The 13762-nt window shown below is 37.0% G+C and overlaps 1 protein-coding gene across 3 annotated transcripts in view; it reads left to right on the top strand.

Annotated features, from left to right (window-relative positions):
* The window catches only part of LOC126270867 (protein outspread), a 705494-nt gene that overhangs the window by 616416 nt on the left and 75316 nt on the right, over positions 1 to 13762 (top strand). For all 3 annotated transcript variants that reach the window (XM_049974105.1, XM_049974106.1, XM_049974107.1), the window contains exons 5-10: positions 5529 to 5604; positions 5750 to 5944; positions 7648 to 7851; positions 10069 to 10370; positions 10918 to 11058; positions 12920 to 13081. In XM_049974105.1, coding sequence (XP_049830062.1) covers positions 5529 to 5604; positions 5750 to 5944; positions 7648 to 7851; positions 10069 to 10370; positions 10918 to 11058; positions 12920 to 13081 — 1080 coding nt within the window. The remainder of the gene's footprint in view (positions 1 to 5528; positions 5605 to 5749; positions 5945 to 7647; positions 7852 to 10068; positions 10371 to 10917; positions 11059 to 12919; positions 13082 to 13762) is intronic.

Genomic DNA, 13762 nt, shown 5'->3' with positions numbered 1-13762 from the left:
GGTTTATAAAGGGACGATGTTTATTGAGGACAATATTATGGAAATGGAAGAGGAGGTAGATGAAGATGAAATGGGAGATATGATACTGCGTGAAGAGTTTGACAGAGCACTGAAAGACCTAAGTCGAAACAAGACCCCGGGAATAGACAACATTCCATTAGAACTACTGACGGCCTTGGGAGAGCCAGTCCTGACAAAACTCTACCATCTGGTGAGCAAGATGTATGATACAGGCGAAATATCCTCAGACTTCAAGAAGAATATAATAATTCCAATCCCAAAGAAAGCAGGTGTTGACAGATGTGAAAATTACGAACTATAAGTTTAATAAGTCATAGCTCCAACATACTAACGCGAATTCTTTACAGACGAATGGAAAAACTGATAGAAGCCGACCTCGGGGAAGATAAGTTTGGATTCCGTAGAAATGTTGGGACACGTGAGGCAATACTGACCCTACGACTTATTTTAAAAGAAAGATTAAGGAAAGGCAAACCTAAGTTTCTAGCATTTGTAGACTTAGAGAAAGCTTTTGACAATGTTGACTGGAATATTCTCTTTCAAATTCTGAAGGTAGCAGGGGTAAAGTACAGGGCGCGAAAGACTATTTGCAATTTGTACAGAAACCAGATGGCAGTTATAAGAGTCAAGGGACATGAAAGGGAAGCAGTGGTTGGGAAGGGAGTAAGACAGTGCTGTAGCCTAGCCTCTCCCTGATGTTATTCAATCTGTATATTGAGCAAGCAATAGAGGAAACAAAAGAAAAGTTCAGAGTAGGTATTAAAATCCATGGAGAAGAAATAAAACCTTGAGGTTCGCCGATGACATTGTAATTCTGTCAGAGACAGCAAAAGACTTGGAAGAGTAGTTGAACAGAATGGACACTGTCTTGAAAGGAGGGTATAAGATGAACATCAACAAAAGCAAAACGAGGATAATGGAATGTAGTCGAGTTAAATCGGGTGATGCTGAGGGAATTAGATTAGGAAATGAGACACTTAAAGTAGTAAAGGAGTTTTGCTATTTGGGGAGCAAAATAACTGATTATGGTCGAAGTAGAGAGGATATAAAATGTAGACTGGCAATGGCAAGGAAAGTGTTTCTGAAGAAGAGGAAAATGTTAACATCGAGTATAGATTTAAATGTCAGGAAGTCATTTCAGAAAGTATTTGTATGGAGTGTAGCCATGTATGGAAGTGAAACGTGGACAATAAATAGTTTGGACAAGAAGAGAATAGAAGCTTTCGAAATGTGGTGCTACAGAAGAATGCTGAAGATTAGATGGCTAGATCACATAACTACTAAGGAGGTATTGAATAGAATTGGGGAGAACAGGAGTTTGTGGCACAACTTGACTAGGACATGTTCTGAGGCATCAAGGGATCACCAATTTAGTATTGGAGGGCAGCGTGGAGGGTAAAAATCATAGAGGGAGACCAAGAGATGAATACACTAAGCAGATTCAGGATGTAGGGTGCAGTAGGTACTGGGAGACGAAGAAGCTTGCACAGGATAGAGTAGCATGGAGAACTGCATCAAACCAGTCTCAGGTCTGGAGACAACAACAACAACAACAACAACAACAACAACATTGCAGTTATTCTAATATCATCTTGTCCTGTACATCCACCAACAGCTAGCATTTTGACCCATAATTTACAATTTCATTTATTCATTCATACTCATTATTTTGTAAATTGCACAGAGAAAGAGAGGGAACATTCAGGAATATCGAATGAAGGAAGAGATTTTAACTACCTCAGAGTAGGTGTAAAAGGAAATGATGGTGTTAGAATGAGAGACAAAAGGAGATGCTTGAGTAAAAAGAAAGAAACCAAAATCTCAGAACATCTGAGTCACATCTGAAAATTTAATATTTGTTAGGACATAGATAGTTAAAGTGGTTAAAATTCAGGGGCGTTCATACATTTTAAGTTGGAAAACTGTTAAAGAGTCTTACCACAAGTAGCAAATACTGATCATGTCACCAAGAGGTCGTACAATCAAAGTGTAGGTAAGTATACCACCACTTACAACTGTAACATTGTCCTTACATGTTGTATCCAAATGCGGTTTTCCATAAAAAGAAACTGGTTATGTATTCTTATAAATGCAAGTTCAACATAATCACTAAGCGACTTCTGATGCCAGATAAAGATTTCTAACTGATTCTTTGCCATTTTCAGTGATGTTGAGCATTACAGTGGTGTTTCTTATTTTTACATTAGAACTCAGTAAAACTATCTGCACAGAATGAAATAAATGTATCTGCAACAATTATAGCATAAACAGCACACCTGTTTTCTTTTCCTCCTCCACCACAATACCTCTATTCTCTTGCATTTCTTTCTCTCTGCGTATGTGATCTTAATTTTGATTATACTGTCAGTCCACGTATCATCTTCCATCATTTTGCTGCAGATAAATTGTTTTACTTATTCCTTTTGCACTCCAGTCCTGCTTTAATTTTTACATCCAATTGTTTGCTTTTAAGCATGTTTTGTTCCATATTTCGTGGTCAACATGTTATCATCATCCATCTTAACAACATACCCTGGAATTCTCTTATGTATAATGCTTGAAATTGATTCAATATGCTTAAGCATCTCTAGTCTTGATCTATGTATCCCAACTAAATGTCACTTTCTGTGCCCCTGATGCCTTTTTAAATTTTTCATACGTCTTCTTCCAGCTGTATACAGACTGTCTTGCACGAAGTTGTACTTGCATTGTGTGATAGCTTCTGCAGTATCTGATACCTGTTCATTATGCTCTTGTTCATCTGTAGCTTCCCTTATACATTCAGCCCAAATGGTGAAAGCTGTGTATATTCTCAACTGCTTGATCTTCAACCTCCCAGACAGTATCTGCATTAAGTATTGTAATCTTACTGTAAGTTCACTTGCGACCAGCTTATACTGTTATTACAACTAGACTTTTTGATCATATTGTAGCATGCTATGCTTTAACTTTTTGCAATTTTCATATATTAATAACCATGGTTTTATTCATCCATATTCCTCACTTCAAAGCTCACCGGTGTATGATGCTAGAAGTTTTGCCTTTTGATGTATCCTTCATTAATTCATGTGCATAATGCTCAGTTCTCTTGCACAAATAGCATTAAGTTAAGTATTCCTATCCATCATGTTCTCAACCCCGATTCTTATTTCCTGGATTTCTAGTATTCCAATTGCACATTGCTTCATACCATCCTGGTCTTGTTATAATCTGCCAATTTTGATCAAGGGCTGTTTGTTAATTGTGACCAGTTTCTTTATGTAGTAAAAATAGACTTCATATCTGGGCAAAAAAAGACAGTTGTCCAATATAGGACTGGAGTGGAAATAGTAGCAGGGCTCACTCTGTAATGACCATATGGGGATAACATTACATGTAGACATGGCCTCAGAAGTGAATAGTATCAATGGAAGCAAGTGATGACTGCTATTTAACCAGTGACAAAATTCATGCCATGTGCCATTGTTGCCATTCTGTAGATAGTGGACATGCTTTCTGTGAAATGGGTTCAAGTTTTCAGCTTGTAATGTTTGCCACACATTGATAAGTGCAGAAAGTCACTGTGTGCTAGTAGTAGAACCATGCTGCACCATTTAAACAATTCGTTGCGCTTACTATACAGGTTGTAGAATTACACATTCAGAAAAAAATGGGGAACTTGAAAGAATACCTGTTTCATGCATTGTCTAAAAACTCTGGTAAACACACTACAATGAGGAATTTTATTTTTTGGAAAGCGCGGACAGTATTCTTTATGCAGCAGGAATATTGGCATCGCACGAGTCTTAAACATGCAACATATCTACATATTTTTGATTAGTGTAGATGTGTGGCATGCAGTTAACCAATATTTCTGTTTGATACATTCTCAGTCCATCACACTACTTCACTCACAACACACAGAGGACAACTGTGCATCCAGTGGACTAAAATGACAGAAATATATCCCGAGTAAAGAGGCTGAAAGCAACAAGTTAAGTTGGGCTAGAATAAAATGTCAAAGGGGTGGGTAGGTAAGAAACAAACACCCACATCACAGGCACAAAAACAAATATACATTAAATGTGTTCTGTTGTGTAAACCATTTGGAATGGGGCATATGTTCCTTGCTTCAAATGATTGTTCCTGTCATATCCCCGACTATTGACAATTCCTCATGGGACAGTGTATAATACAAGATAACAAACTTGAAATCTGTTCCTCATTTAGCAGTGAAGTGAAATAAATGAAAGTGTCAGACATTATCTCTACCACATTTTTTATTTCCTTGACTTTAATTCTTAACCTTTTTTATCTGTTTTAAAATAATTGTCATCATATGTAGAGTGTTACTTGCAACTCAGATATTTTGGTATTTATTCAGATATTCACAAAAGAGCCAAAGCTGTGGCTGTTACGTGAAACAATTAAATAACTGTATTTCACATACAATACATTTAAGTACAGACACTGAAACTGAAATGGTGATACGTTCCTACCAGTTAGAATAGAGGAAGACTGAAATTACTGTTCATATCAGCTGTTGGGTCATGTAATTGTTGAATGATAGAGCACTTGCCATCTGGGATAAGGCCAAATTGGATAGTTCCTGTCTGTGTCAAGGCTCATCATGCAGTCTCTGCTGGTAGCTTGGTGGCTCCTCACTTCCATCTTCAGACCACTTGATTTTTCAGAGTGAAATAATTTAGGATCTTTGATGAAGTACAACAGTGTATATGAATTTTAGTGCAGTGCAAGTGCTGTAAGTATAAGATACTGTGTTTATTTCTGATTAGGATTATCATGACCTAGCTTACCACTAGTGATATTGTTAGTGGACAAAATTACAGTTTTACAACAATTGCATTTCATTTTACCTTGTACAGAAAGTTTTTAAATTTCACATTGCCTGAGTTGCAACTTGAATAGTGATAGCGTTTAATAAACTTCGCTTTATGTTGAGAGGAATAGTGCAGCATCAGAGGTTTTATTTAGTGGATTAGTAGCTTATTATATTTGTAAATATTTTGTTATTATTATTATTATTATTGTTGTTGTTGTTGTTGTTGTTGTTGTTGTTGTTGTTGTTGTTGTTGTTGTCGACATTATTGTTGTTGTTGACATTATGATAACTTCATACTAGCCAGTCTTTCTGATATTCATTACACATTTCCTAATTACACAATCTTCTGACATCTGAGATTAATGATTCACAATTACTGTCATATAGTACTTTCTATTATATTGGATAAAGATCGGTGCTAGGTACTGGGAGAGCCACTGCCCTGTTTCGGAAAAGTGTAAACACGAGCATTAAATGCTAATTTTTTGGATCTCGGGAAGGTATTTTTATTTTTATACCTTCGTTTTTTGCACATAACGATGTGACGCACCCACTCCTCCCACCCTCCTTTCTGAAGTGTTCTCTAATTAGCATAATGTGTGACATTAACAAGCAGCTCATATTCACAGAGCTACAAAAAGCTTACATTAAAGTTCATTTAAATGGATTCCTGCTATTTTTACAGGGGCGGCACAAAAGGAATGCAACATTTCCTGGAGGTCAGTCATCAAGTATACTTCCACCTACACAGTCTGTCAGAGGTGAGTGTTAGCTTGATTATTATTTGTTTTTACAAAGTTATACAGAGGAGTTGGTATGTTGACTTGCTTAATGTAACTTGTGCACTAGATGTATGAAAATCACTGTTGTAATAAAGCCCACATTTCGTACATTTTTCATTACTAGCAACTACTCCAAGCGACACACGACCACGCTTCAACAGCTGTCATACTGAACCTTTACGACAGCCTCCTCCAGCACCACAGCGTAAATGGACTACGAGTGAAGCAGATGTGATACCAACAAGAGATGTGACTTCACCAAAATCAACCATCATCCCATCAGAGTTGCACGCCTCACCAACAACAGAAACAACCAAAGGTAATAAAATTTTGTTGTGAAATGAGTACAAACATTCATTCATGCACACCCATGTGTTTACAAGTGAACCACTTCTGCTTTTGGACATGATGTGTCTGTTAGCACAATGATTTAGACATAATAGTGCAATTAGATTTCCCATTTTACATTTAGTACTATCAACATATCTATATAGTACGTAAAAATAATCTATACATATTAAAAACTGAAATGCGCAGTATTTATGTTCCACAATAACATTTATTTTAAAATTAGTTGTGAACTGACCATGGCTTCCGAGGCCATTCTCAGCAACTTACGACTAAGCAGTGTGGCCACACATCATCAGTTTGATGATGATGATGATGATGATGATGATGATGATGATGATGATGATGTTTGGTGGCACTCAATTGTGCAGTCATCAGCGCCTATACAAAGATCCCATTCTTACACAGTCCTATTTTGACCCAGGCCAATCTAGCCACTGTCACAAATGATGTTGACAATGACTATGATGAAATGATGACAACACAAACCCCCAGTCCCCGGGCCGAGAAAATTCCCAACCCGGCCGGGAATCAAACCCGAAACCCCGTGATCCAGAGGCAGCAACACTAGCCATTAGACCATCAGCTGCAGATCCATCGGTGCGAGTTTATAGCTGTACAAAGACTGTTTGGACAAAGATAATGACCTTTTACAAATATGTGTGTGTGAAATCTTACGGGACTTTACGGCTAAGGTCATCAGTCCCTAAGCTTACACACTACTTAACCTAAATTATCCTAAGGACAAAGACACACACACACCCATGCCCGAGGGAGGACTCGAACCTCCGCTGGGACCAGCCGCTCTGACCTTTTACAACTGCTGTGTATATCTGTATGGAAACACGAGTATAATGCAATCTCAAAGAAGCTGTGAAAAATAAATCTTACATTAAATTATACAGATTAGAAGTACAAGAATGTACATAACAAAACAGTATACATGTTAGTACTGATACAGACATTTTATGTTATGTGGACAAAATAACTGGTGAATGTGATGAATAGGTAAAAAGAGAGCGAGTCAGAGGGGAGATAGGAGTCAGTGGAATGTTGATGGGGAATAATTACACTTTTTGCAACAAGCATTCTGTCTTATGGTAAGAAAAATATTAACTGGCTGCTACTTCAGCAATGATGTGACTACATATGATTATTAACGATTCTGTGACGTGTTTACTGACCATGAGAATTTAAAGTAATGTTAGTTTTCTGTCTTTATTGGTTCTGTGTAGAATTTCACTATGAACTATAAAATAAATATTGTAATGAAATAACAATTATGTATAGTGCAGTTTTTAATGTGCCCTATGTTCTTCCAAGTACTGTAGGAATGTTCCATAAATAATTTAAATCAAACAGTGGAAACTCCAGGTAGGAACATCAACATTGTAGAAAAAGATAGACTGCAGACAAGCACAATTAAGACACTCACAGATAGCTTTTAGCCACAGCCTTCATCAGTAAAGAGGACACCTCATTGGAGACACTCTTTACTGATGAAGGCTGTGGCTGAAAGCTGTATGTGAGTGTCTTTTAATCGTGCCTGTCTGTTAACTTGACATTTCTTCTTTATGGTAAGTGGCACTCTATCTTTTCATACATTGTCCATAAATAATTTGTACATTTTATACATAACTGTGAAATTAATATTTACTACTTTGTTCAATAAAGGGTATGGTGACAAACCTGTGTCATCAGCATCACCACCAACAAGGGATAAAATACAAACAGAGGAAAAGAGTCGAACTAGACGTGTTGTAAATAGAGAGAAACGAGGAGTAAAGTCAGCCCGAAGTTTCTCAGAAGATTTCTCTGGTGTACCTGGTATTCTTCCTTCGTGGCGAGAAAGGAAAATGGCATCAGCTGATATACAAGGTGAAATCTAAAATAAAATTCTGCAATTTCTTTAAAAGTAAAGCTTTGCCAAGATAATTTCATTGTATTCTCGTAATTTAATCTGCCTTATGTTTTTAAAAGCTGAGAGAGAGAGAGAGAGAGAGAGAGAGAGAGAGAGAGAGAGAGAGAGAGAGAGAGAGAGAATTGTGTGTGTGTGTGTGTGTTTTTTACATATCCACATAGGTCCGGTAAGATATTAAATTAATGTGTTATATTACGAGAGTGCTATTACCGATTTTGAAGTATATTTATAAGCTGAACTCTGAACTGTGTAGTATTCATTGGAGTTAAGACTGTTCACACTTGTCTCCAGTAGACATCATGACATCCATGTAATTTTTAGGAGACGTATCTATTTTCAGAATGTAAAACTGATCAGGGTAGTGGTGGTGATATTATTATTCTGTAATATTAAGATCATTTAATGGTTGAGAGGCACGGTAGTTGTTCAAAGTGCTCATTATTAACTTAACGTTATCTAACACAAGGAGCTGTCAGAATAGAGATCAAAATTGGCCTCTGAAAGTATTAGTGGAAAGCCTCAGATTATCACTCAATTATAGTTAAAATCATGTAGAAAATTGAATTTGAAACTTTCAGACTGGCACGGAAAACATGAAGTGTATTGTAGTATCCTCCTCTTTGGGCCATAGCCCATTGGGCACATCCCATAACATAAGAAAACTGCTGCAGTTCCATGGTTGAAAATTTTGTGACGCATGGTACACACATGCACTGTCTCACAAAAAAAGTGAAGCATCAAGAAGTGGCGCATGAAATGAATGAAACTACTTCTCAGTTAGGATATGTCATATTATTTCAGTGATAACAATATCGAGGCAAATTTATAAAATACTTGGCAGTGTTAGCCCATTTATCAGTATGATATTGCACCCCCTCTGGCTTGGATGCAAGAGCTGATTAGATTGGGGAAGGTGGCATAAAACATTTATATCCTCTCCTGAGGCAAGCTGGCCCACAATTGGTTCTCAACATCCCAGATACTGGCACTGGCAGTTAGCTTAGTGCCATAGAAAACACACACATTTTCCTTAACATTATTGATTAATGGTGTGATTCTGGGTGTTCTTCAAAGTTGTTCTTTCAATTTTCTGCACAAAATTTCAACACCAACCCTGTCGTCGTCTTCTTCAGGTGCTGCAAGTTTGGCTCTGAATGTGTTAACAGCAAAACTCACAGCACACGAAGAAAACAGCTAGGTCAGTCCTCAAAAACCTGTTGGATAAAGTGGAAACAACAACTTGGCAGAATACCTGGAAACACACCATTAATCAGGCACAGTCACTAAACATGCACGTTACACGAGAACAGTATCGTTGTATATTAAAGACCTTCATATGATGATGAAAACCCATAGCTCTAAAATGAGGTCATAGTGAAAATTAAATGTGATTGTCTCTCCAGAATATGGGATCAGTGGACAGAGGAATGGGAGGGAAGGGAACATACATGTTTGAATAAAAAGATGGTACTACAAATGCAAAAAGATTCAAATGTCAGACTGTTAGTTCAGAATCACTTACAACAGCCAATATATATTGTACTATTTAGTCAAAAACAAAGATTCCAAGACTTACCAAGCGGGAAAGCGCCGGCAGACAGGCACATGAACAAAACACACAAACACACACACAAATTACTAGCTTTTGCAACCGATGGTTGCTTCTTCAGGAAGGAGAGGGAAAGACTATTTAGTCAGTTGTTTGCAGGAAATACCCACAGAAAATAAACCTGTGTAGAAAGGAGATCAGATTATTAACTGTCCCACAAGTGATGTATATTCATACATCCCTCTTAGTTCTATCCGTCCTTCTGCTGGTGTTCTGTTATTTATAAACCCTGTATTTTGTAACTGGGTGGCCGCACGGAGTGGCCGTGTGGTTTGAGGCGTCATGTCACGGACTGTGCGAGCGCGCGCGTGTGTGCGCGCGTGTGTGTGTGTGTGTGTGTGTGTGTGTGTGTGTGTGAGAGAGAGAGAGAGAGAGAGAGAGAGAGAGAGAGAGAGAGAGAGAGAGAGAGAGAGAGAATGTAAGTCTAAGGACCGGTGACTTAAGCAGTTTGGTCCCTTAGGAATTCACACACATTTGAAACTTTTTTTTTGTAACTCGGTAAATGTATTGGTGTCTTGTAATTATTTAAGTGTGTGCTTAAAATCATGGTTTCATATTCCAACAGATAAAACGGACTCATCTCGGAGGATACTGTTTGATAATTATGATAGTGAGAGCAAAAGAGATGAAAAACTTAAGGATATTGCAGACTCTATAACAAGGGTCCGCTACAAGCGAAATGCTCCTATTGCCAGTAGTCTCTACCTCCATAAAGCCAGCAGCTTGAAGCCTACTCGAGATGGTGAATGTAGTGAGGAAGAACAGCAACTAAAAGATCAAACGAAGAAACCATTTATCAACCCTGCATTGCGAGGAATGACAGAAGCTGACACCAGAGATGATAAACTATTACGGGAAAAATCAAATGTTAGTACCTATTATGCAAGTGGAATTTATATTGCACTAATTTCCTTTTCCTTTATATTAACAGTGCTTTGCTTAAGAAACAAAATTTTTAATGTTAATCTCCTTTTCATAATTGACAGAAACTAATTGAATGTGTATGCAGATAAACCAATCATTTTTCTGGAAAAATTTACTTCTTAAAAGTTCTGAGAAATATGCTGTGCTTTCAGTAATTACCAGTCCTTTTTGTCTATTGGAAGAGTTTCAAATGCAATGCAGTGCAAAGTGACCTGTGAAATATGGATAATCCAACTTTGTTCTATCATTAACAAAAATCAGTACTTGATGATCATTGCCAAGAATGTTCACATTCAGTATTAAATATGTTAGTACTTCTGATATTGACTTGTTCAGTCTTTTTCTATCAGATTTTGCAATAGATTTCATAGCCCATTCTACTCTTTAGTCATCAGTATTGGTAATTTTATTTCCAAAGCATGAAATGGAGAATGTTTTGAAACTATATAACGTATTTTCATATTTATAAATGATTATTGTGCTTTTCAAGGTACGTGGAGATCCTGATGGTTGTGGACTCGACCTTTCAAGCCAAAGATATTCACCAAATTCTGAGCTACGTGTTGATCTCCCTGCAGAGGAACTGCTGAATATCAAGAAAGGCTGGCTAATGAAATTGGGTACAAATAAGGTGTGATATTTATATGTATATATTCCTTCAATTTATCTCAAAAATAAGCTCTACAAATTATTCTAATTAAAATATATTAATGTCCTCACTATTGTGTTCATAGCCCACAACGCTCTTCACAGTGTTTGAAATGTATGTTGTAGTCTTTCTAACTCTTTAGTAAAAGATGTTGCGTAAGCACTGTTCAGCCAGTCTTAACCCCCACCACGAGTCTACCCCTGTGATCATTTCAGTTTCTCCCAACACATCTCATTTTTCACCTAACTTGCATTGCATATTTCACTCCCTTAAATGATCTATTCTGTAAAGACACTGGATTTTTGTGTTAGGTTGAGCACAAAAACAATAAACAAATGGATAAATGTGTACAGGCAAGCTGCTTGCAGAGGTACTGTAATTCGGAAGAGAATGTTGTGCAACATGTATGGCTTCTGTCCACTTGCTGTACCAAAATTTTTATTTGAATCCCCTCAGCCAGTGACACAACCACATAATTCTATAGAGGGAGCTGAACGTAACTGCGTAAATTTTCTTTCTTTCATTAATTAGAGCTTGTCTTGTATGTATTTATCCTTTCTTTCTCACCCCTCTTGCCTGCCTACTCCCTACTTTCTCCACCCTACCCACATCCCTCCCCTTTTCACTACAGTTCCATTACTCTCAGCAGGCTTTCCATTTATCTCTCATATTTTAGCATTCTCCATACTTTTCAAACTATTGGCTATCATCAATGGTTTTTTTTTATTCTCATTTTCCCATAATTTTATCTTCATTGCTTTGCCCACTCTCTCTATGTTCATCTACTTTAATCTCTCTTGTATTGTGTGTCTCACCTCATATTTTGTTACCCTTACTATTAACACAATCATTGTTTATCCTACAGTAAGAATTATTGGTTAGGTTAGGTATGACTGACAATCTCTCTATTCCTGTATGTTCATCCATAATTATTGTAAATATTGGTTATGTAGTGGTGAGACTGTCACTACTACAAAGTGATAGTCTCACTACTACATAACCAATATTCATGATGATTATAAAGACATTGTAATAGTCACATAATACCTCATAAAAGGCCTGATGTAATCACATATTGCGACTGGATGGTGAAACTGATTAAGGATGGTATGGTACTTGTTATCCTGCATTTGTTTGTTATTGTTGATTCGCTCTGTATAGCGATAATCTGACAGTGTAAAACTGGATGAAGGAGGACATATAAATAGCATAACAATGAAGCTTTTTGAAGGAAATTGTTACCAAAACACACACACACACACACACACACACACACACACACACACACACACACACACACACACACGCACGTTCCAAGTCATAGTGAAAGGAGGAGGACTGTGCATTTTATCTGTGTTTCTGTCTCTGTTGTGACTTCATAAGACTGATTTTCTGTTCAAAGAACTTATGGTAATGTCTTAACCAACAGCAGTTGTCAGAGACGCTACCCCGGCTGAATTTCTGTAATTTGTGCGAACATTTTTAGGCGCTGGGAGAAAAATCAGGTTTTCTATGGCTATTATATTTGTATCTAGCTGTCCTTTTAAAACTTTTAGCCATTTCTGCAAGCATATATAAACTGGACAACTGCATAATTAAATTAAGACTACGAAAAAGGAAAAAAAAGTTCATTTTTGTTGTGGAAGCCTGTATGGACACACTTTAATTTTGTTTTCAAGTATATTTACATGTTCCTCTCGTGTGTGATTTCTTCTTTTCTTTGTTGAAGGTGTTGGCTAACAGGCTTCACTTTCAGGTTAAAAAATGAATGTGCCCAGGGCACCTTTTTCTGTTGTCCGAACCAATTTTAATTTTTATGTGTTTATTTTTCGTCATGTTTTAGGAATGGAATAAACATTGGTTTGTTCTTCGTGGTGCTGCCTTGATGTATTATAGAGATCCTACAGCAGAAGACAATGGTATACTGGATGGTGTAATTGACTTGAATGGAGTCAGCAATGTGATTGAAGTACAAGTGGCCAGAAATTACGGCTTCCAAATAGATGTAAGTAGTTTCATGATAGTAAACTGTGAAAGAATTAGATATTTCACAAATATTGCTTCAAATTGTCAGTATACATTTGTCTATATTTTATGATCAAAATTTATTTTATGGATAGTATTCTTGCTTGCCTTAAGAGACCATAGTATTGTTGGCAATTTTTATGTGCTTTGTGAAATAAGTGAGAACACTGTATGTACATGTCAATTTTGAAAAGCTATAAAGGCGTTTTTTTGATTGAACTGTCACATCTAATAGAGCTAAGTGTCAGTTTTTTTAAAAAATCTTGTTACTGTTTTTTCAGCTGAAAACTGTTTGTATTCCTAGAGGTTTATGTAGCAGTACCATTAATTACTATGTGCAATGAGAGCTGCACACGATTTTTTCCATATGTAAACTTTGCTATAATACTGTCATATAAAGCACTATGGGGAATGTTAATTTTGCATGATGCTCCAATGCTCAGATTGCATTTTCACACAGTCTTGCCTCTCTTATAGAAATATAGGTGGCAATAGTAATGTGGCAACATTAACATATTACATTCTGTCCATGCTTTCAAATATCAGTTGCAAAAGTCCCACTGTTTGGACTATGGGGCATAGCACTGTGAACATTATGAGAGTTTCTGTTGATGATCAGCATTACTCATACCTTTTTCTCCTACCTAGCCTGTCACTGTTT

This window comes from Schistocerca gregaria, chromosome 1 (assembly GCF_023897955.1).
Source record: "Schistocerca gregaria isolate iqSchGreg1 chromosome 1, iqSchGreg1.2, whole genome shotgun sequence".
Lineage (NCBI taxonomy): Eukaryota > Metazoa > Arthropoda > Insecta > Orthoptera > Acrididae > Schistocerca > Schistocerca gregaria.
Note: the sequence above shows the minus strand (reverse complement) of the source record. Positions and strands in the feature narration are given on the sequence as shown.